The sequence below is a fragment of the Nyctereutes procyonoides genome, unplaced genomic scaffold, assembly GCF_905146905.1.
Source record: "Nyctereutes procyonoides isolate TBG_1078 unplaced genomic scaffold, NYPRO_anot_genome, whole genome shotgun sequence".
NCBI classification, from domain to species: domain Eukaryota; kingdom Metazoa; phylum Chordata; class Mammalia; order Carnivora; family Canidae; genus Nyctereutes; species Nyctereutes procyonoides.
Window position 1 is genome coordinate 79,315,281 of NW_026575140.1, and position 24,846 is coordinate 79,340,126.

Genomic DNA, 24,846 nt, shown 5'->3' on the forward strand with positions numbered 1-24,846 from the left:
ATAATGTCCCTTTGGACATAGTACAGTCAGGTGGATGAGCCTTGAAAACATTACACTAGCTGAAAGAAGCCAGACACAAAGGATGACATAATATATGATTTTATTTACATAAACTGTCAGAAAAGACAAGTGCACAAAGATTAAAAAAGCAAACCAGTAGATTCCTGGAGCTAAGGATGAGAACTAGTACTGGCTACCAATAGGCATGAGGGATCTTTCTGAAGTGCTGGGATTGTTCTAAAATTGGATTGAGGTATTGGTTGCAAAATTCTCCAAATTTACTAAAAATCATTGAATTGTACACTTTAAAAGGATGAATTTTGTGATATGTGAATTATATCTCAATAAACTTGTTATTAAAAATGCCAAAAGTCTAGGTCCCTTTAAGAGTTATACCCACCATTTCTAATAGTATTTATTAAAAGAAAAATATCAAGTAGTGTTAATGTTTCATATTTACATTTACAGAGAGATTTACATTCCAAAAACTGCTTTGCACACACAATATCTCATTTGAAATTAGCAAAAATATCATGTGAGGGAAGGGTGCCTAGGTAGCTAAGTCGATTGACCGTTCAGCTCTTGGTTTTGGTTCAGGTCAGGATCTCATGGGTCATGAGATCCATCCCCGCATCAGGCTCATGCTCAGCACGGAATTTCCTTGAAGATTCCCTCCCTCTGCCTCTTCCCCTCCCCAACCCTCATGCTTTCTACAATAAACAAATACACTTTAAAAAAATTATAAATATACAATGTGAAAGGTATTATCATCCAATTTTACAGATCAAGAAATCTGGTGATCATCCGACAGTTTAAGTTAATTGTTCATTCTCATATATGTCATTGCATGGCTGGGACTTGAAATCAGTCTTTATAATTCAAAATATCATGCTCTGGCTCTCATACAGAAATCATGAACCCTGTGGTCGGTTTTGGGAAGAAACAATCATTGAGAATTCTATTAAAGTGTCAGGAATAAATGATTTTTAAGTAGCACTATCTCTTTGGTTTTCAGAGATTCTATGTGGAATGTTCTCCAAGGTATCTGATAGCTCTTCCAGAATAGTCTTGGGAAGAAGTTTCATCATCTGTGTACAAGTATTAGTTGGTTATGTTCCATTCTGAGATAATAATAATTTAAAAGATAATAAATAATTATTACTTTCTCCAAACCTAATTAGTAAGAAAATGATGTTACCATCACATCATTTTTGTGACTTAGGGACTAAGTCTTAGGGACTCCACACAGACTCCAGGGAACTGTTTAAGCCTGTGATTGGGAGTTTATTTTCACAGACACTGATTAGCTCAAGGGTAAAAACATGGAAACATAAAGTAAATCTAAAGACCCCAGGACCAAGCCAGCCTCTAGTATCCTTTCCTTTTCTTTCTTTCTTTTTTTTAAGGTTTTATTTATTTATTCATGAGAGACAAAGAGAGAGAGAGGCAGAGACACAGGCAGAGGGAGAAGCAGGCCCCACGCGGGGAGCCAGATGTGGGACTCCATCCCCAGTCTCCAGGATCAGGCCCTGGGCTGGAGGCGATGCTAAACCACTGAGCTAGAGCGCTGCCCTCTAGGATCCTTTCCTAATAAGAGAAACATCCATAAGTGATTCCAGAAGAACAGAAGAAAAGCCTGCATTTGACTTGGACCAGAAGACTGTTTACATGCTGGCTGTAAGCTTTCTTTGTTTCTTTGGCTCGCCCTTCTTTCCTTCCTTCCTTCCTTCCTTCCTTCCTTCCTTCCTTCCTTCCTTCCTTCTTCCTTCCTCTTTCTTTTTTTCCTTCTTTCTTTTTTTAGAGAGAGCACATGAGCAGCGGGAGGAGCAGAGGGGAAGAGAAAGGAAAGGGAAAAGAACCCCAGGTAGACTTCTTGTTGATTGTGGAGCCCAACTCAGGGCTTGATTTTACGACCTTCAGATCATGATCTGAGCTGAAACCAAGAGTTAGATGCTTAATTGAGCCACCCAGGTGCTCCAAGCCTATATTTCTATTACATATTTTGCTTTCTCTCTTTCTTTCATTTTATCTTTCCCTATTGCTCTCTCCTCTCTGCCATTTCTTTGTTTTGTTCATTGTTTGCTCTAAGTGAACTAGTAACAATATTTTCACTATTCCTTTATAGAAAATAGTAAAGAAAAATGTAAACAAAAATGTAAACAAAAATTTCACTTGGGCATTAACCTGGTTAATTACAGATGTCCTGTTATCATTTTTCTAGGTTGGGTAGTGATTCTTTACCATTTTGATGGTTATGAACTCTTTTAAGAACAAAAGAATACTATTGAATATTTCCCCAGAAAAGTGTGTGTGTGTGTGTGTGTGTGTGTGTGTATGTTTGTGTATGTATCTCCTTCATAATAATTCTGGAAATGATGTCAAGGGATTAGGTATAACTGGTTCAGAATCACACCTACCTTGGACCTAAATTCTGATCCTGAATCTATGACATTGGGCAAATTTTTTTGTTCTTGATTTTCACCTCTTCATGTAATATTTGAGGCACAAGCTGAGATCATCTTTTTGCTTCCTTCCAGAGTGAATAATCTAAGATTTTATTCTGCATGAGTTCCAATATATAAGCCTACTCCATGGTCCTCTTTTGTCTCATGATGGTAAGGACATGTCTACAGTTAAGGAATTGTACTATAGGATTAACCATTGGAACCTTAAAATTTAGGCTCCTGGATTGTTATCCCTTGGTGTACATAATTGTTCTCATGGATTTGGGTACTTGCTGAAGAGAAGAAATTTGAAGTCACTGTCATAACATATTTACAGCCCTTATTTCTGGAAAGTCATGCACAAGACTAGCATTATTTAATGTGTCATTTTGTGAAATTCACTTCAATACTATCTTACATGAAATTAACACTCATCTTATAGTCTTCTATGTCCAGTGAAGTGTTTGACTTACCCTGTGAAGCTGAAGCCATACAACTGTATAAGCCGTTTCCTTTTCCTCTCCAACACAGAATCTGGACTGAGCTCTAAAAAGCTTAAAGAAATCATATCCTAAAATAGACCAACAATAATCACATGACTCACACTTAGCCCAAGACCTCATAAGATCTCTATTTAACTCCAGAAGTTACTGCCTGATAATATTTTTTTAAGATTTTATTTATTTATTCATGAGAATACACAAAGAGGAGAGAGAGAGGCAGAGGCACAGGCAGAGAGAGAGAAGCAGGCTCCATGCAGGGAACCCGACGTGGGACTCGATCCCGGGTCTCCAGGATCACACCCTCGTGTGCAGGCGGAGCAAAACCACTGCGCCACCAGGGCTGCCCAATACACTGATTTTTAAAATTAAATTCAAATTGCCGACATACATATAGCACTCAGTGCTCATCCCATCAAGTGCCCTCCTTAGTACCGGTCACCCAATCACCCCATCCCCCCATCCTCCTCACTTTCTGCAACCCTTTGTTTGTTTCCCAGAGTGAGGAGTCTCTCAGGGTTTGACTTCGTCTCTAACTTTTCCCCACTCAGTTTTCCCTCCTTCCCTTATAGTCCCTTTTACTATTATATTCCACATATGAGTGAGACCATATGATAATTGTCTTTCTCCGATTGACTTATTTCACTCAGCATAATACCCTCCCCAGTTCCATCCATGTCGAAACAAATGGTGGGTGGGTATTCATCTATTCTGATGGCTGAGTACTATTCCATTATATACATAGACCACATCTTCTTTATCCATCCACCTGTAGAAGGACATCGTGGCTCCTTCCACAGTTTGGCCATTGTGGACATTGCTGCTATGAACACTGGGGTTCAAGTGTTCTGTTGTTTCACTACATCTGTATTTTTGTGGTAAATACCCAGTAGTGCAATTATTGGGTCATAGGGTTACTCTATTTTTAACTTCTTGAGGCTCCTCCACACTGTTTTCCAGAGTGGCTGTAGCAGCTTGCATTCCTACCAGCAATGCAAGAGGGTTCCTCTTTCTCTACATCCTTGCCAACATTTGTTGTTTCCTGTCTTGTTAATTTTAGCCACTCTAACTGGTGTAAAGTGGTATCTCATTGTGGTTTTGACTTGTATTTCCCTGATGCTAAGTGATGTGGAGCATTTTTTCTTGTGCTTGTTGGCCATGTAATACACTAATTTTTTTTAAAGATTTTATTTATTTATTCATGAGATACAGAGAGAGGGAGAGAGAGAGACAAAGAGAGAGAGAGGGGCAGAGACACAGGCAGAGGGAGAAGCAGGCCCCATGCAGGGAGCCGGATGTGGGACTCGATCCCCAGACTCCAGGATCACTCCCGGGGCTGAAGGGGGCACTAAACCGCTGAGCCACCCGGGCTGCCCTGTAATACACTGATTTTAACAGTTCATTTGAGTTACAGGATAATCTGGGGAGTGGTAAGGGGAAGAAGTGAAAAATGGCCTCAGAACTCCCCACAATTCTCAGATGCTCCCAGCCCTTTTCTTGTGTTTTATCTTTAGCACTCTTCTACTTTGTACATTCAAGGAGTAATCTTCCACTCTTTGGTTACATGTCTACCCCTGAGCTTCTTTTTAGTTTCAGAGTCATACATCCAACTGCTTTTGAACATCATCAGTTTTTAATTCTATAATTCACTTAATTCCATATTTCGTTTAATAGCACTACCATCCACATAGTCTTTTTTAAAGATTGTATTTTTTGTTTTGTGAGAGAGAGTGTGAAGCAGAAGGGAAAGGGGAGGAAGAAGCAGACTCCCTGCTAAGCAGCAAGCCTGACATGGGGCTCTATCCCAAGACCCTGGGGTCCATGATCTGAACAGAAGGCAGATATTTAACTGAGCCACCCAGGTGTCCCTAGTCTTTCCATTATTTACTAAGACATTAATTCACTTCATAAGTATATGTGAATTTATTATTTCTTCCTCCCTTGCCTGAGTGGTTGCTTTAGATTTTCATCTTGTCTCTCTAGGTCTAAACTATTCCCCCTGTAAAACCCTATACATTGCTATCAAAGTCATTTATCTTAAGCACGAAGCTCATACATTTGCATGGCTGATTAAAATCCGAAGATTTTATTCCTTCATATAGTGCCTCTTACAGTACACACCCTGGATACTCTGTGTGAAGACTTTCCTCAAAACTCCAACAGGAAGTATTAATCATATTTTAACTATAATAGACATATATCTTTAATGCTATAATTATTACACTGTATCATATTAATTTAATTGTTTGCATTGATTTTCCCTTTAGTCTGTGATCCTTTTTTTTAAAGATTGATTATTTATTTATTTATTTATTTGAGAAAAAGAGAGAGAAAGCATGGGCGGGGGGAGGAGCAGAGGAGAGGGAGAAGCAGTCTCCCCACCCTGAGCAGAGAGCCCAATGAGGGGCTCTATCTCAGGACCTTGAGATCATGACCTGAGCCAAAGACTGTTTCTTAATTGACAGAGCCACCCAGGTGTTCCTGTGTGATCCTTTTGTTTTCATTTTTAGAAATATTTTTCCCTTAAGTTTATTGTATTGTGGTCAGAAGACTTATCATGAGATCTACCCCTTTAACAGATTGTCAGGTGTGTAATACAGAATATTGAGTATGGTACAACGCTGTACAGCAGATCTCTAGAACTTATTCCTCTTGCTTACACAAAACTTGATGTGGTTTGATTAGTAAATCCCCATTTCCTTCTCCCTACCTGGCAACCATCATTCCACTCTTTGGTTCTATAAATTTGACTATTTTAGATTTTCATGAAAGTGGAATCTGTTTGTTTGTCCTTCTGTGAATGGCTTATTTCACATAGCCTAATGTCCTCAAGGTCCAATCATGTGGCCACATGTTACACTTATCTCGTTTTTTAAAGGCAGAAGAATATTCTATTGCATGTATGTACAACCTTTTCTTCATCCATTCACTTGTGGTGGCTATTTGTGTGTGTGTGGAGTCTTTCAGGTTTTCTATACAGAAGATCATGTAATCTACAAAATGTTACTTATTCTTTTCCAATTTGAATGTTTTGCTGTTGTTGTTTTTGTTGTTTTTTATGTTTTTGTCCATTTTTATTTTTGTTTTGTTTTGTTTTTTTGCTTAATTGTCCTGGCTACTTTGTTCTGCTTTTGGAGGAAAAGAACACAGTTTATACTGGATGACAGAATCAAAATCCACAAAAATGCTTTATGTAAAAAAAAAAAAAAAGATTTTATTTATTTGAGAGAAAGAGAGTCCAAGCAGGAGGAGTGGCAGGGAAACCAATGCGGGGCTTGATCCCAGGACCCCAGGATCATGACCTGAGCTGAGGGCAGACTCTTAACTGACCGAGCCAACCAGGCGTCCCAACACAAAGATACTTTAATAGGCTCAGGTGATGTGTAAATACTAAAATGATGAAACTGGAAACCTTTAAGCCATATATGTAAGGATCTGTGATTTTGCAGAAACAAAATAAAACAAAAAAAAAAAGAATGGTTCCAGCACTTAGCAGAAACCAGGATGAAACTCTTCCTCGTAGTTTGACATATGAAAAAGTTCGATTTTAGGTCAGAGTGTTCTCAAAGTTGCTTTGATTGTTCTTGAGATGTTTGAGCACATTGACTGAAACAAAGAAGCATTGACAACCTTCCTTGTTGCATAGCTGTCTGAACTGTTGAACAATAATAGACAAAAGGATAGAATTAACCTAAGAATGATTAGAAAGGAGTTCAAGGACCACTTGGCAAGGACATTTACGGAGAAATCCAAATTAAAAAGTCAGTGATTGAGCTAAATTATCACTAAGACCCTTTCAGTTCAGAGAATACATTGATTTTTCTTTTATCTGCATTTCTATAGTTATTTTTTCCTTTTTTCCAGTTATGGTATAATGCATTTAGAATCCTTGGGTCCCAATTCTGGATCTGTCATGATCTGTATCTGAGGATCTGAGCAAGTTATTTAACTTCCCTGAATCATCATTCCATTATCATCTATGAAATGGAGATATTACACTTGACTTCGAGGATTCTTTTAAAGCTCCAGAAGCAAATGGTTGTGAATATTCTATGTAAACTATAAATGTGTCTAATTTGTTTCCTCCTCTTTTCTCTATCTTATTTTCTTTTCCTTCTTTCGTCTTTCCTCTTTGTTCTCAGTTCTCAAAACTTCTATGCTCTTTGTATTTTGTTCTTCTCCATCTGATAATAATAAAATAATACCTGTCTATGGACCAGTCAAGTTGCCTGCATTGTGTCCTCACCCCAGAGACCACACGTCCTCCTGAGGCATTTGCTGCCCCCAGTCCAAATAACTATACGCATTATCTTTTCACTGACAGAGCATATGATTACATTTCCTTTTGTCAATCTACTGGTAGCAAGCAGTGCGATTTCATTCCTTGGGCCACTAACTTATTGTTTCCTCCTTTCCAGAATAAAGTCTAACTTCTATGGAGGTGAGGAATCACACTTTGGTTACAGAGTTCATCCTGCTGGGCATCCCACACACAGAAGGGCAAGAAACCATGCTCTTTGTTGTGTTCTCCGTCTTCTACCTCTGCACCCTACTAGGAAATCTGCTCATCCTTGTGGCTGTGATGTCTGACTCCCACCTCCACACTCCTATGTATTTCTTTCTTTGTAACCTCTCTGTGCTAGATATTGGCTTCTCTTCTGTGAGCACACCGAAGATGTTGGCCAACCTGCTGGTGAGGAACCGAGTCATCTCCCTGGGGGGCTGCATGTCTCAGGTCTTTTTTTACCACTTCCTCGGCAGCACTGAGTGTCTGCTCTACACGGTGATGGCGTATGACCGGTTTGCTGCCATCTGCCACCCACTGCGTTACACCACCATCATGAACCGCCGGGTGTGTGCCCTGCTGGCTGCTGGCACCTGGTTTACTAGCTCTTTTCACGCCACAATTCTCACCACGCTGACCTTCCAACTGCCCTACTGTGGGTCTAATGAGGTAGACTATTTCTTTTGTGACATCTTTCCTGTAGTCAAATTGGCGTGTGGTAACACCCTCATCATTGAGACAGTGAGCTTCACCAACATCGGCCTTGTGCCCATGATGTGTTTTCTGCTCATCCTTGCCTCTTACATCCGCATTGTCATTGCAATCCTAAAGATGCACTCTGCTGAGGGGAGGCGCAAGGCAGCGTCTACCTGTGTCTCCCACCTCTCGGTGGTCACACTGTTCTTTGGGCCCTGTGCCCTCATCTATACCCAGCCATCTTTGAGCGAGGTACTCGTAACCCCAGTGCAAATCTTTGGCAATGTAGTCACCCCCATGCTGAACCCCACAATCTACACTCTGAGAAACAAAGATGTCAAAGGAGCCTTGAAAAAACTGGGTACGGGCCAGATAGTTTCAGGTCACTAGTCCCCTTGTGGGTAAAGCTGATGTTTTTGTCTTCTCCTTTGTATGTTAAACTAATTTAAAAACATGTATCTATGACCGTTGTCTTTCTGCCATGAAGACAGCTGAGCAGCAATTCAACTGATACAAACCTGTGACATATTCCCCATTTAATAGACCAGGGATCAGCAAACATTTTTCTCTAAACGTTCAGATAGTATATATTTTAGGCCTTGAGGACCGTATAGTCTCTATTGTGAATACTGAACTCTACTATGGTAGCATGAAAAGTGCCATAGAAAAATATACGAACAAATGGATGAGACCTGTTCCAAGAAAACTTTACTTACACAATCAGGTAGCAAATGAGATAATGCCCCACTGGCCATAGTTTGCTGATTCCTATCACAGAGGTTAGTTGAATTTGAGAACCAGTTTTTTCAAGGACATGTTGATAATGGTTTAAGAGTGGAATTTGACATGGGCTGGGTCTCACCACGGTGCAAGGTGAATTTCTGATCAGGGGTAAGTGGTGAAAAGACGGATGTTAAGGGACAAGGTACGCACATCTGTGAGAGGACTGTGTAGCACCTCGAGTACATCTTCTGAGAACTCTTCACTGCAGCAGGGCCATCTGGATGTGATCCATGCGGATGCCTAGACATGTCCTGATACCTCTGCTCCTTATATCCTTATGGCCAGTTTCCAAAGGCATGAAGGTAAACGAACACTATTCTTGCTCATTCAAGCAATCTCCATTCCCCTCCGAAGTTACTCAGCTTCCCCCTGCTAGCATCAGTAACTGCATTCGTTTTCCATCCACAAAACACCCAATTGCTAAGAGCAATTGGGTAGGCACCTTGGAATGTGATTTTGACAAGTCTACCAAAATCTGTCACAAGATATGATTATTGCATCGATTTTGCATCAATTTAGCAGGGTACTAGACAGAGTGAATCTCCTCTTGCTGCCTGTGGTCTGACTGCTCAGTGCTAAAGGACATGATGGGTGGTGTGTATGCCTGTGAGTGACTGCAGCTCATTCAGTGGTGGGACCAGACCCTCTGAGAATAGTGCCAGAAATCATGGAGCTTTGTGCTCCTCCTATCTTCACAGAGAAACAAACTCTGTTGGGCAGTGGTGATAGTTCTCTGGGTGGGACCATCCACTTGCATGTTTTAATTATTTCCTATCTACTCTGGGAACTGACTCTAGTCAGCTAGTTCGTTTTCTTTCTTTCTTTCTTTCTTTCTTTCTTTCTTTCTTTCTTTCTTTCTTTCTTCTTCTTTTTTTTTTCTTTCTTAATTTCATGAGATACACAGAGAGAGCGGCAAACACATAGGCAGAGGGAGAAGCAGGCTCCTCAAGGGGAGCCCGATGCAGGACTCAATCCCAGGATCACGCCCTGAGTTGAAGGCAGACGCTCAATCACTGAGCCACCCAGGTGTCCCCCTGACTAGTTCTTAATAAGGAACTGGGCCAACTGGGCTATTAGAGTAGTACTAGCAACTAGAGCTGTCCTTGGCCTGATGGATAGACAGATCACCTTCTTTCTAGCTATATTGGGCTAACTTCTCCTTTCCTAGTTACCCATAAAAGCAACCCCCTAAATCCCCATGTGCCAAGCCTCCAGAACTTTCAAAGGACTTAGTATAATGAGGTTCTTCTTTTGCCATTTCTAATTCCCTGGATGAATGTAAAATACATATTTATTTCAAAGGACAGAGCCAAAAGTTACAGCATACTTCAGCATAATCACATCAACTACTGATTTTGACCTTTTCTAGAAAGGTTGTCATGAATCATGGCCATTTTGGGCTTATGTAGAATCTGTAATTACCCTAAGCTGTTTTTGTCCATTTCTATGCCCTAACATATAATGAAATTTTAATCTGTATTTTAAAATATATTTGGTGAACAAATCAAAAATAATAAATCCTGTTAAAATTATGTATCAATAAATTATGTGTTGTTTTCCATAATCAATAAATTAAGCTGACTGCATTCTTTTTTGATTGTGAGTAAATATATATATTATCTATTATTTATATTTTTACAGTATTCAAAACAAATTTAATAATACATTCTTATTTATTGCAGTCTTAAAAATTATTTTTGCTGTGAAATCTTTCATATTTTAAAAATATTATAAAATTTAAAGAATATTAATAGATACCTGTGTACTTTTCAACCAGTACAGGAAATAGAATATAATCTAGAAGTTTCTTTTGTGTGCTTCTGTCATCGTATCCTCACAGTAGTTATTAGCAAGCTGTTCTTGTTAAGGAAATATCTTTATTTTATTTATGGATCTAGCACTATGTATGAATCCCTAAACAACATATTATTTAGTTTTTTTCTGCTTTTGAAATTTGTTAAAATAGACTCATACATGATTGCCTTTATTCCTTTCAAACTTGTTTTTGAAATTCATTGATTTTGATGCATATGGCTGAAATTTTACATTTTATTATTTTTTAATTCATTCTATTGTTTTAAGACATAGGTGGCTCCTAATTTGTTATTATGAACATTCGTTTGCATGTCTCTAGAGCACAGGTCAAAGAGGTTTCTCTAGAAGATGCATTCAGGAGCAGAATGGCTGAAATGGAGGGAATTCAAATAGCAGATTTGCTAGGTGATGCCAGACTGCTTTCTGAATGATTCTAACAATTAAAGCCACATCCTCAGAGGATGAGAATTCATGGCACATCTCATGATTGTCAACACTTTGTAATGATCTTATTCTTAATATTTGCCAATCTGATGATATGAAATTGTGGCCACTGTATTTTGAAATCACAGTACTTGATTACTAATAAATTTAAGCAACTTCGTATCTGTTTAATGACAGTTTGGGTTTCCTCCTTTGGGAGATTTATGTAATTTTCTTAACTCAGTTTTCTGTTTAGTATTTTGACTTTTATAAAATTGATTCACAGTGGTTCTGTATGTATTCTAGATACTAGTCTTTTATTGATAATATGCATTCCAAATATCTTTTCCTAGTCTGCGGCTCCTCTGTCTTTTTTTTTTTTTAAATAAAATCAATGTGTTCATTTAATGTGAATAATTTATCAAACTTTTCCTTTATAATCTCTTCCAGAGATGATTGCATCTTGTTTAGAAATCATATATTATACTTAATTTGTGTCTTTAGGGTTTTCATAGAGTTAGGGTGCCTGGTGACATGGGCGGCAAATAATTGCATGAAGAGTGGAGCAACAAGCAGGACAGACTTTATTCACTCTCCAAGGGATGGGAGAGGCCAGACATCTAGAGAAAGGTCAGCCCTGAGTTTCTGTTAGGCTGGGCCTTTTAAAGGGTTTTTAAGGATATGAGAGGGTTGCAGTTGACCCCATGAGGGCGGTGTGGAGGGCATAGACTCTTGGCCAGGTAGAGCAAGCGATGGCAGATTTCTTAAGGGACTCTGTCCAGGGCTGCACTGGGATGTGGGTTGTGAGCAGGCTAGAGAAGAATATGTTTTGTAGTTGGAGTCTACTGAGACTATAGGGCACCACGACCTAGAAAAACAAAGAGTTACAGCCAAGTGCAGACAACTGTGAGTTTTGTCTCCTGCCGTGGGATGGGGAGGGACTTGGAATAGATTTCTTTCACACAGTCTTGATTTTCACTTTTAAGTCTTTAATCCATCAGGAATTGACTTTTGTTTGTGATGAGATAAGAATTCAATTGCCTTCTACTTAAAAAAAAATATGAATATCCAATTAATTGTCCCAGCATCATTTATATTCTATTTCAACATCCCCTACTGGCCTGCAATGCCTCTCTAATATGGCCTCCAATGACCCCCATCTTCTAGGATTCATGCTTTCGTGCAATCAGGTCCTTAGTTTTAGTGACTTGTTTTAGTGAATACAGCATAGCAGAGGTGATGGGATATCACTTCCAAAATTACATTATAAAAGATTATATTGGGGCACCTGGATGGCTTAGTAGTTGAGGGTCTGCCTTTGGCTCAGGTCATGATCCTGGGGTCCTGGGATTGAGTTCCGCATTGGGATCCCTGCAGGGAGCCTGTTTCTCCTTCTGCTGGTGCCTCTCTCTCTCTCTCTCTCTCTGTCTCTGTCTCTCATGAATAAATAAATAAAATCTTTAAAAATAAAAGACTATGCCTTCAACCTTGGGTGAATGTGCTCTATTTTACTGTCTTTAGGATTGACTGCCTTGGGAGAAGCCAGCTGCTATATTGCAAGGCAGTCCTATGGACAGGTCTCAGATCTACCAATAGCCATGTGAAGGACCTTGGAAGCAAATCCTTCTCCAGTCAAGCCTTCAAAAACAGTGTAGCCCCAGACAATGGTTTGCAACCTCAAGAAAGACTCTGAGCCAGAGGCACTTAGTTAAGCTGTGTCTGGATTCCTGACCCAAATAAACCAAATGTCAGTTATTTTAAGCCACCAAGATTTGGAATAATTGATTATGCCATAGAAACTAAAACATATATCTATTCATATTTTCTATATTTTTGAGTCTGTTTTGATAAGTTGTATCTTTTTAAGATTTATCCAGTTTATCATAGTTTTCAAATTTATTAAAAATAAACTTTTATATGTACTTTCTTTTGTCCAATAATCATCTTTTTAAAAAGATATTTTATTAATTTTTTTGAGAGAGAGTGCATAAGAAAGAGCACAAGCAGAGGGAGAGGCCCAGGAAGAGGGAGAAGCAGACTCCCCACTGAGCAGGGAGCTGGATGCAAGGCTTGATTCCAGAACCCTGAGATCATGACCTGAGCCAAAGCAGATGCTTAACCTACCAAGCCATCCAGACACCCCTTTAGCAGTCATCTTTATAAAGGAATACCCCTTAGTCTTTTCAGAGAGCCAGATTTTTGCACTGTTAAGCCCTTTTCCTTTTGCCTTCTTTACTTCATTCATTAATTAATGTATTTTGGTTCTTTGAAAACTATAACCCTTTGTACATGAAAGATGAACAATTCTAACATTATAAACATCTGGTCTCAAGTGGCAAGGTTCTCGACACCCTTCAAAAAAAAAAAAAAAGGAAAGAAAGAAATTCCAGATTCAGCAAACATGTCTTGTGCATAGTTGTATATATCCTTAATAAATATGTTTTGTTTTATATATTAATACAATTCTGGAAAAATCACATGGAGAACAAGTCCTAGTTCAGAAAAGCCAACTCTGCCAATTGACAAAACTGCTTGTTGGAGAATCTAATCATGGAAATTATGTTTCCAAATCAAAATACTACATCTCAAAAGTAGGAGAAGAGCTATGGAGAACAATTTGAGATAAAGTGTTTGAAATTGGATATTTAAAAGCATGAGATATATAGTTGTTCTTCTCATTCTAATATTATATCCTGAAACTAAGAAAATGTTTTCTACCTATATCCTAGGATTGAGTTGTACCTCTCAGCCTTTGTCTCACTTCTCTAGATCAACCACAGAAATAGAAAGTGTAGACATGGTTCAATCTTGTTCAGGCTGTAGTAATGCCACAAGGGGGAACATTAGCATATTCTGTTTCAACTAGATCATTTACTTACTTGTAATTACTCCCTTTGTTCAACAACCCCCTTGAATCAGAATTCACTCAGGAATGGGATCCCAAAGGCCTCCAAGGGCATTTAAATTTCCACATAAAAGAAAACAATGTAGCTATTAGTGTCTTGGAAGCAATCTTTGGAGAAGACAGAGGTACACTCAGCTTTACTTCATTTAGCCTGAGTTTATTTCACTAAGAAAGAGCTTTCCAGATCATGGGAGGAGATCCCTGACCCTTATTTACCATGTGACATCAAAGGCAAATCGAGGCAAAAGATCCTATAGAGACAGATGGTGAAAGGATCAAATTTCCTCCTTGTAAGTCACGTGAGTGCCACCTTCATCTTTTTTCTTTCTGCTCTGTTTTTGTTTTTCATATGCCTCATGGAGAGAACTTGGAGTCTTGGTTTACAAATGGTTTCTGAGTCTAGGGTGAATAGGAGCATGGAGCTACTAAACACAGAATAGGATGTTATTTGCTTTGTTTGCCCTTCACCTCATCATGTTGGCCAACCAACTCAAAAACTCCTTTCTTATTATTGTCCTTTATACCCAGGGATTTGGACTTGATTCAAAATGATTAAAAGACCTGACATTCCAAATGAGACTTCACCTGGATATACTGGGCCAATTCTTTCTGTAATGTGTGACTCCTCTTCATAAAACATCCAGGGCTTTTGGTGGGGGGAAGTAGATTGCGTGTAGTTCTAATTTGGGGTCTGGTCACCTTTTAGAGTACAGTGCAGAGCTTCTTCCTGGGTACAGATGCCATGAAGGTAAAGAGAGAAACTCTAAAGATTCAGAAGAATAAGGCCAAACAGGAACAAGTGGATGATCATGCTTCTTTACAAGGTTGTGGATGAAGACTTCTATCCCACAGTATCATCTAAGTCCTTATATAAGACAAAATACTGAATGTTATCCAGTTTTGTCAGTCATTGAATGAGTCATTTGACTACTTCATTCATCAAGCATTTATTAAGAACCTGCTCTGTGCCAGACATTGTTTTCTACACTAGAATATAGCAGTGCACATCAAACTTTATAACTTCATGTGTATGTGGTGGTGGTGGTGATGGTGGTGGTGGTGATGGTGGTGGTGGTGGTGGTGGTGGTGGTGGTGGTGTGGGTGGGGAAGGACAGGTTGGCTTTCCATTGCTTACTAACGAGGAGAAGGAATATTTTCCTAGCCTGGTGACATCAACAAGAAAAAAACATGAATAACACGGAGGCAAAATAGGAGAAGGCTAGTAAAGTCACAGTCCACCATAGATGCATACATTGGAAAGACTGATGATGTCAGGAGAAAAAAAAGTAGATCCCTAGCTCTACCATTCTAGCTATCTCAATCTAGGAGAGTTGCTTCACCTTTTTAATGCGTGGCTGTTTACTTTTCTATAGATTTATCTCAAAAACTTATTGTGAGGGTTACTAAACTGAAATCATGTTGTATCAGCATTTCCAATGTAAAGCATTGATTGTTCAACCCTTATGTCTCTCTGAAAAGTCAGAGAGAGAAGAAACAATGTTGTCAGTAGTAGTGGTCCACAAATATGGTGATTAAAAAAATATAGTGATTCTTAAGTTGTAGTTCCTATCTTGCCAAATGAAAAAGCCCCTGGTTGATTCTGAAGATTTGAGATCCTTCCTCTCTGAAGGAACACACATATGTGTGGGCTCTGTCCTTCCCTTTGAAAAATCTTTCCTCTAAGATGCTTTTCTTTTTAAAAAAGTATTGTTTTAATAAGAGATGTCTGTATTTAGAATTGGTATAACAAAACTATTTGGCACAAAACTTAAATTTTCTATGACAACTACATTCCAGTTAAAATGCCCTGTAATATGGGTCATAAGCAACTTTTTCTTAACTTTGAACCAGAATGCTATCCTTTCAATGGCATATTTCATTTGCCCAGTATGTTCATTGCCATCAAGCCAGGACATCTGTCCATGTCCTCTCCTTCCTTTTCCTCCCCTAGGACACTTTCTCATGGAGAAGAAGAACTGCTCGGTGGTGACTGAATTCATCCTGCTGGGGATTCCACACACAAAGGGGCTGGAGACTATGCTTTTTGTCTTGTTCTTACCCTTCTATGCGTGCACCCTGCTAGGAAATGTGTCCATCCTCATGGCTATTCTTTCTTCCACTCGCCTTCACACACCCATGTATTTTTTTCTGGGGAACTTGTCTGTGTTTGACATGAGTTTCTCTTCTGTGACCTGTCCTAAAATGCTGTTGTACCTCATGGGACTGAGCCCACTCATTTCCTATAAGAGTTGTATCTCCCAGCTCTTCTTCTTCCATTTCCTTGGCAGCATTGAATGCTTCTTGTATACTGTGATGGCCTATGACCGCTTCACTGCTATCTGTTACCCTCTGCGGTACACAGTCATCATGAGTCCTAGAATCTGTGGGGCCCTGGCTGCAGGCACATGGCTGTTAGGGTGTATCCATTCCAGTATCTTGACTTTCTTCACCTTCACTTTGCCATACTGTGGTCCCAATGAAGTGGATCACTTCTTTTGTGATATTCCGGCACTTTTGCCACTGGCCTGTGCTGACACATCCTTAGCCCAGAGGGTGAGTTTCACCAACGTTGGCCTGGTGTCTCTCCTCTGCTTTCTCCTAATCCTTTTATCCTACACTCGAATCACCATCTCCATCTTGCATATTCATTCAACCGAAGGCCGCCGCCGGGCCTTCTCCACTTGTAGTGCCCACCTCATTGCCATCCTTTGTGCCTATGGACCCATCATCACTGTCTACTTGCAGCCCACGCCTAACCCCATGCTGGGAACTGTAGTGCAAATTCTGATGAATCTTGTAGGACCAATGCTGAATCCTTTGATCTATACTTTGAGGAATAAGGAAGTGAAAACAGCCCTGAAAATAATTTTGCACAGGACAAGCCACGTTCTTGAGAGCCAGTAAGAGTGGATGGATAGGTATACAACATGGAATTTCTTTCTGGCCCAACATGCAAAATACCCTTCTGGAATCCTCATGTGTAACTTTTCAGCACACAATGAAGAGCATGGCTGACTCTATCATACTTCATTTTTTTGTCTATTTTATTTTATTTTTTTTTTTGTTTTACCTAAGTACACTCTCCTAGCTTCCAGATAACAGTCTGGATTGCTGTTGTTTTGTTTTTCTTCTGTGGAGAACCTCCTGCCACTAAAAGGAAGAAAGATGATCTTGCTCCTGCAGCATTTGTCTACCTTTTTCAGCTCATGTCCCTCTAAACTATGTGTCAGACCAAGTTATAAGGAAGGCAATCCGCAGAAAAAAACGATTGTAAATAACTGAGAGTATGATAGGATCTTCTCTCTTTCAATATTAACAGACTGAATGTCAGAAGCAAAATCAAATGTTTTCTCTTTATCCTCAACTGTACAAAAAAGGAATAACTTAGAATTTATCAGCAAAGATATTTTCCTCTCCATCCCATGATTTTCTTCATGCCTGTTTTCCCTGCTTGTAGGTCCTTAGGCAAATACGATTACCTCCCAACTGTGTAAGGAAAGTGAAAATTTTGTGACTAGTGTCCTAAACTAGAGGTGTCCATTTCACTACTAGCTCATAGTGTGATTCTGAGTGTGAAAAAGCAATTGGTTTTATCAGGTCAGGTTGTTAGACTAAACCAGTGGTTTTCTAAGAAAGACTCAAAGAGCCCAAGGGCTCCAGTGAATTTATTCTAAGGCTTCCAAGTTATGAATAGTGAGGACTTCCCTTATTCCTGCTCTGTGTATTAGATTTAAGCACAAAATTTCATTGGAAAAAAGCATTATAGCCTCCGGAGTATGCAATTTCCATGGCATCTTCCAGGACAACAAACAAGATGTGTGTTGTTTTCTTCTACCCGTAGCTTTAAAGGTGTTGCTGCTTCTTTAGCACCTGAACCTTTACTTTCGTCTTCAACACTCACATGGACTTGCTACATTTGGTAGAGCTCCAAGGTTCATGCCATCACCTCCCAAACAATTCTGCTCTTCCAATAAAGACAATTACAAATGAAATATGTATTATTATACTTGGTCTTATGTGATCTCTTCATTATTTGATATACATCAAAGATCTACTTTGGCTCACAAGTGTCTACATGGAAGCTCTGTGTAAGACACTGATTAGATCTGAAGATAAGAGTTCAGATTTGATTTTGCTGAGTCCATCATGTTAACTGCCTAGAATATACATCATTTTACACTTTGCACCTCTGACCTAAGCACTGTACTATTAAAATTCCAACTTGAAAATGTCTTGATTCACTAGGATATTATACAAGTTCAGCTCCTAATAGCAAAGATTCCTTCTAGAACTTTCTGAATCATTGGAAATATCAGTATATAATTGTTTTAAATAACCTCTTGACCCATTTGTTCTTCAAATTTTTGTCTTTGGGCCAGTATTGTGAAGATTATTATTTATAGAGCTCTTACTTATTGTCAGGTATTATGCCAAATGTCATACAAAAAATGATCTCATTTAATCCTCAAAATGATCTGGCGACATTTGTGTTATTATTCCCATTGTATTGATGAATTCCTAAGGCTTAGAGAAAAAAAAATAAGTTCCTCACTCAAGATCTCACAGCTGGAATATGATGAGGCCAGGTTATGAAACAATGGCATTTTGCTCTTAAAATATTAAGAAACTGTTTTTCAAATGCTTGGGAGTCTTCCAGGTAAGAACAGATAAAGTGCTAAGTAGGAGCACTTACCTTTGTTAATGCCAACCCACAAAGATAGGATATCCCAGAAAAGGACATTTTTTGTCTTACCCCTATAAAAGAAATGGTAACCAAGATAGGCAGTGCTGGTTTAGCACTAGGACATAGGTGGTAGATGAGCGAAGATCTCTGGCCCATAGTGAGACATGTTGGCATATGCCAATTAGGGACTAGCTGGGACACAGCAACAGAAAAGTGAGCAATTCGAAGTTCCACATCATTCTCCACAACTTTTTTCCGGAATAGAAGGAGTGCAGGGACTATAAATGAAGGAACAGGAATCTTTGATTGTATCATCTGGGCAAACTTGCAAAGAGAAGATGATTGAAGTTATAAGAGAAGCAAGAGCTGAAGAGAAAGCTAAGTCTCTGAACATCTACCTGATGCCTCCTTCTATCATCTGTGACCTCAATCCTCTTTTGGGGAAATTTTCCTGAACCATGAAAAGAAATGGATATTAATTTCCTAGTATTGATTTTTCACTGGATCTGGGCCATGGCCCTTTGGCCTAGCAGCTCACAACCCTCCTTTCGAACAACAATATTGTTTTGCATTGAGCCTGATGAATTCACCTTCTGAGGAATCTCAGAAACATCCCCAAAGCTATTACTGGGGAAAGGAACATGCCCTAGAAGATCCAAGAAACCCCATGGTGGCTTCAAATTTACTCAAGGCCCTAGAGAAATGATAACAATGGGACTGAATTTTCCCCTCTTCCTCTATTTTAATACAAAATGAAAAAGTGAAGATAAATGCCACATCCATTTTTAAAGGAATACTAATCCATTATCACATCTCTGTTGCTTTCGATTACTATATTAACTGACTCTGATTTTACTCACACCTTGTGCCAATTAATTTTGATCCCATTTTCAACAGTAGAAGCCTTTGGGATTTTAAAAGTTTCTTATTAATGAATCATTAATTAGTAGCTTGGTGTTACTAGGGTTAAAACATCTAAGGAACATATTTCCTGCAACATTCTCTTAAGCTAGGTTTCCTGTACAAATCTGTTTGAGGTTGTTCACAATCACAACAGAAGACTTCCTTTGTGTTCCTTGTTTCAGTTTGCTTGAGAGTGACACTCTATGCTTTGACCTCTCCTTCCTCTGTATTTCTTAATTAGAAATAAAGTTTTCTGTAGCAACCACCACTTTGGCTCTCCTTTCAGCTGAGCTGTTCACTTTATTCAATAATTATTTAATAAAGAAGAATGGGACCTAGCAATACCCAGAGATTTTCTCCATTCCCTCTCAAAATATGCTCAAGCAATCTGAAAGCTTTTAAATTAAAAACAAGTTTTGCTTCAGGAATATTAAAATTAATGTTAATAAAATATTTACAAGATAAATTTATTTAGCTTATTCAAGAATTTCTTCTCTGAACCCCCAGTTAGGAGATGGTGGGAGGCCTGAGGCCTCACAGTCTATGATGGAAACAATAAAATGTAGCCTAGTCATGCTCCTTAAAGAGGTTTCAGATCCTGTGAACTCATCAATATTCTTACTACTATAACAAGGGGGGGGGGCACAAACTGTGTACATCAAGCCACCTTTAAAGTCTCCATAAAGCTGTCCTCTAAATCATGTTGATCAGAGCGCCTGCTCCAAAGTATTTTATGTTTTTCATGCCAGGAATTTACCATTAAAAAATGAATTGGGTGATGGACATTAAGGAGGGCCTTTGATGTAAATGAGCACCAGGTGTTCTATGAAACTGATGCATCACTAAATCCTACTTCTGAAACTAATAAAAAATAAATTAAAAAATAATTTTCTTCCCAAATTCTATATTCTCTTTTCAAAAGCAAATTCCCCTGGAAATAACAGAAATGAGTTGATGTCCACGGTTGAGGGGAAAGAGAAACAAAAAGGCAAGGAAGAAAATTCATGGATACAGGTCTCTAGGTTTCAGTTTGGCTAAAGTTCAGCCAAATGCCCTCAAATTTCTTTTCCAGCAAGAAACCTTGGAGAAGTAATTCAGTGAATATTTATTAAACATCAGTTTTGCAGCAGATGCTATTCTCATGCTAAGTCTGTAAAGATGAAAAAGGTCTCTGCCCTGAAGGATCCCACCATTTCATGTTAGAATCAGAATAGAATTGTCCATGATAAAATGTGATGATGCCAACAGAAAACACTTCTTACTACATGCTAGGTATTTTCATAGGCACTTTACATATATTAACTCATTTGACCCTCACTGTAATCGTATTAAGTAGTAGTAGTAATACTGCATTTTATACATGAGACACTAAGTAATTTTCCCAACTGGTAAGTCACAAAATGAGAATTAAAAGTCCTACAATCTGACTCCAGTGGCCTTTATTTTAATAATTTAATGACAGGGATCCCTGGGTGGCGCAGCGGTTTAGCGACTGCCTTTGGCCCATGGCGCGATCCTGGAGACCCGGGATCGAGTCCCACATTGGGCTCCTGGTGCATGGAGCCTGCTTCTCCTTCTGCTTATGTCTCTGCCTCTCTCTCTCTCTCTCTCTCTCTCTCTCTGTGTGTGTGTGTGTGTGTGTGACTATCATAAATGAATAAAAAATTAAAAAAAATAATTTAATGACATGAGCACCATAAACACAGAGAAACTATAAAAGCTTGGAGGAGTGGGTAACTATTTCTACTTAACAGTCTTTGGGAAGGCTTTGCAGAAAAGGTAGCCTGTGAGCCAGGCTTTTAAGGATGAATGATGTGGGAGGATGAATAAATGTCAGACAGTGGGTCGGAAAGTACATAGGGTAAGAAAGAAGGGGACATTTCATGGAAGCAGGGATGTGTGATTTGTACACCATTTTCTGGGAAAACTAAATTGGTAAAATAATTGGAAGCCTGAATGGAAGTGAGGAGAGAGGACACTAGGAGACAAAAGGGGATGATGAAAAGGAGATTAAGCAAGTTATTGGATTTCACATCTATGTAGGAATGCCTATGTTCATGTTTACCAGGGGAATTTGTGCATGATTGTTAATGATACCTATGCTCTCAATAGTGTTCTGACTTGTAAAATAAATCATGTGGACACTGAGGCCCAATCAAAGTGTGGAGGCTTAGTATGACTTAAGTCTACCAAGAATATTTGCCAGTCCAGCCAGTGCCAGGCATATCGCAGGCAGGCCACTTCATTAACAGAGAGAACTCTGCTCTCTTTACACTCTGATGTGAGTCATTTAACACTTACCACTCACTAATCTTTGCATCATCAGATGTAGGTTGTCCCACTCAGGGACTCATCTCCCCAGGACCCTTTGTCCTCCCTCATCTGAGCTCATGCAACAACTTCATGGTCTAAGTAGGACTGGATCAAAGCCTTCTAGTTCCTCTGTCCTACATCCTGTCAAGTATAACCACTTAGATTTTTCTCAAATGTGAGTGAATAATGTTCTGTTTTTTTATATTATTATATAGAGTTATATGTATCACAGGTTCTTAATTTTCCAAACTAAAGCAAATCGTGTTTCAGTATCTATGCATGCTCATCCACATGAGTTGGTCTTTGTGACTAGAGGTTGAGGGATAAGACACAGTAAAACTGAGTGCCTCTCTGAAAATATGCTCCCAAATCAAAACGACCATCGCAAAGGATCAGATAAGGAGATGTTTTGCATTATCAAGTGAAACATCTCATAGTCAGTAGGATGTGGTTGACATTTAGGCTCACGAGGCTTATGACCAAGAAGGGTATGAGAAACTCCAAGTTATCTGCTCACAGACCCACTGATCATTACCACTGATCTTTCTACTTCCAAACTTTTCCAGTCATGGGTCTGCAATCTCCAGATCTACTTATCCATCACCATTTTCTACTCAATCAAAATTATTCTTTCTAGCAACATCCAAATAAACAGATATGAAGGCTAATCCCAATGTTCTCTTTGCTTTTAGATTCTGTGACACTACTTTATGATGGTTTGCTTCCAACTCTCTCGTCAGAGATTTTCTTTCTCCTAGATTAGCTATTTGGGAGATTTGGTCCATATTCCACTACTTAATCATTTCCCCCAATAATCCCATCTAATGAAGTGACTTTAAAAGAAGGTAATCAATTAGAGCTGAATTGAGTTATGTAAAGGACAAATGGGGATGCCTGGGTGGCTCAGTGGTTAAGCATCTGCCTTCAACCCAGGGCATGATCCTGGAGTCCTGGGATTGAGTCCCACATTAGGCCCCTGCATGGAGCCTGTTTCTCTCTCTACCTATGTCTCTGCCTCTCCCTCTCTCTCTCTCTGTGTCTCTCATGAATAAATAAAATCTTTTAAAAAAAGGACAAATGTAAGAGGAAGATCCCTATAGTTAGTGAGTATTTCAAATATTCCTATATTTCTTGAGCCTCTTTTCTTTTAACCTTCAGGATGACCTTTTAGTGCTCTGAAATTTTATATTTCCCACCTATGTTTAGTGAGCTGTATATTCCCTCTGGTTTTTATTGCATTTCAGTCATCTTTTATCATTACAGTAAGATTAAATAATAGTGTTACGTATTTTGGCCATATTTTCTAGCTCGTACTGAGGACATTTTGTTGCTTCCCTTATTTATGATGTTTAGATGCTAAATACTGGGGAAAACTTTTATGGATTGATGCTGATGTATGCTAAATAGGTCAAGAGCCCCCAAAGAATGGGAAGATCACCAGATGTGACTCCTTAAACACACCACTCTCTCTCAGTAATGCCCCCAAATGGTTTGAGCTCTTAAGGTAAAGGTAAAGAGAAGAACTGGTAGAGAGCTGTGAAAGGTATTGCACTGTAGAAAGAAGGATTTGCTTAGATGAATTATTTGTATAAGCTTATTTTTTGAAGCTGGGTTTGAGGTATTATAGTACCTTTCCCATGTGGCAGAATTTTTAAAATTTAAATTCAATTTTCCAACATATAGTGCATCATTAGTTTCAGATGTGATTTTTAATAATTCATCAATTGTGTATCACACCCAGTGCTTATTACATCATGTGCCCTCCTCAATACCCGTCACCCAGTTACCCCATCTCCTTACTTCCCTCCCCTTCAGCAACCCTCAGTGTGTTTCCCAGAGTTAAAAGTCTTTCATGATTTGTCTACCTCTTTGATTTTTCCCCACTCAGTTCTCCACCCCCCTTCCCTTATGGTTCCTTGCACTATTTCTTATATTCTGCATATGAGTGAAACCACAGGATAATTGTCTTTCTCCAACTCATTTCGCTCAGCATAATACCCTCTAGTTCAGTTCATGTCATTATAAGTGGTAGGTATTCATCCTTTCTGACGGTTCAGTAATAATTCCATGGTGGAATTTATATGTGTAAATATAAATCTTCTTTATCCATTTATCTGTCAAAAAATATCTTGGCTCCTTCCAGTTTGGCTATTGTGGACATTGCTGCTATGAACATGGGGGTGCAGACGTCCCTTCATTTCACTACCTCTCTATCTTTGGAAAGAATATCCAATGGAAAAAGAGACAGTTTCTACAATAAATGGTGCTGGGAAAATTGGACAGTCACATGCAGAAGACTGAAACTAGACCATCTCCCATGTTGCAGAATTTGTGTCAAGTTCTCCTAAGTCTATCAAGAGTATCACACTGGACTCTACCTTTGTTATTTCTACCTTTGCTTATATCCTGCAGACCACTAAGAGAGAGCCCAGGTGATGAGCTCATTTATAGAGTGATAATGTATTCTAACTTTTAAGGAATTTATTAAATATTGAAGACCAATATTCCAACAGATGAAGAATGCAATTAATTTGATTGTAGAAACTTGAGCAGAGCAAAGGGAGTGATTTCTTCAGCTTAGTATGTATGCTCTACATTTTATATTCTAACTATAACTCTGTTGAGTTACCCTAACCCATATTACTCCTCCATTCCAGGAGTTTTCCTTATTCTCATTCCCTGGTTTACATGATATGCCAGGTAGCAATGATATCTGTAATTGATCTTGGGCTTCATTCCTGCCTTAGTCACTGTACTGTGTGAAAATCCAGAATTGAGGTGTTACCATATAGTGTAACAGTGTAATAGTGATTGGTGAAACTAGGCCTAGATTCCTTTCTAGTCTATAACCTAGACTCCTAGGTTATATGATGACTTGGACCAAAGCTGGAGACATAGGTTGCTTTGAACAGTCTGCCCCTAGGTGTCTGTGATTTCTGAAGACATCATTTTCCTATGACTTGAAACACACAGAAACAAGACTGAATCAGGTAGTGAGAGTGGTCAGAAGGTTTTTCCCATGAATCATATCAGAAAATCTTGAGACTTTGTACTCTCCCAGGTGATGTTTGTACTCTCCAAAGAGCTATGATACT

The 24,846-nt window shown here is 39.0% G+C and overlaps 2 protein-coding genes across 2 annotated transcripts; both read left to right on the forward strand.

Annotated features, from left to right (window-relative positions):
* The first annotated feature begins 7,379 nt into the window (after positions 1-7,379).
* LOC129496950 (olfactory receptor 958-like) lies at positions 7,380-8,315 on the forward strand. The gene has a single exon (XM_055305297.1). It carries the CDS (start codon positions 7,380-7,382, stop codon positions 8,313-8,315), a length of 936 nt encoding a protein of 311 aa, XP_055161272.1.
* Positions 8,316-15,813: 7,498 nt separating this feature from the next.
* On the forward strand, positions 15,814-16,755 carry LOC129496951 (putative olfactory receptor 10D3). Its single transcript, XM_055305298.1, has one exon. The coding sequence runs from the start codon at positions 15,814-15,816 to the stop codon at positions 16,753-16,755; it is 942 nt and encodes a 313-aa protein (XP_055161273.1).
* Positions 16,756-24,846: the final 8,091 nt, after the last annotated feature.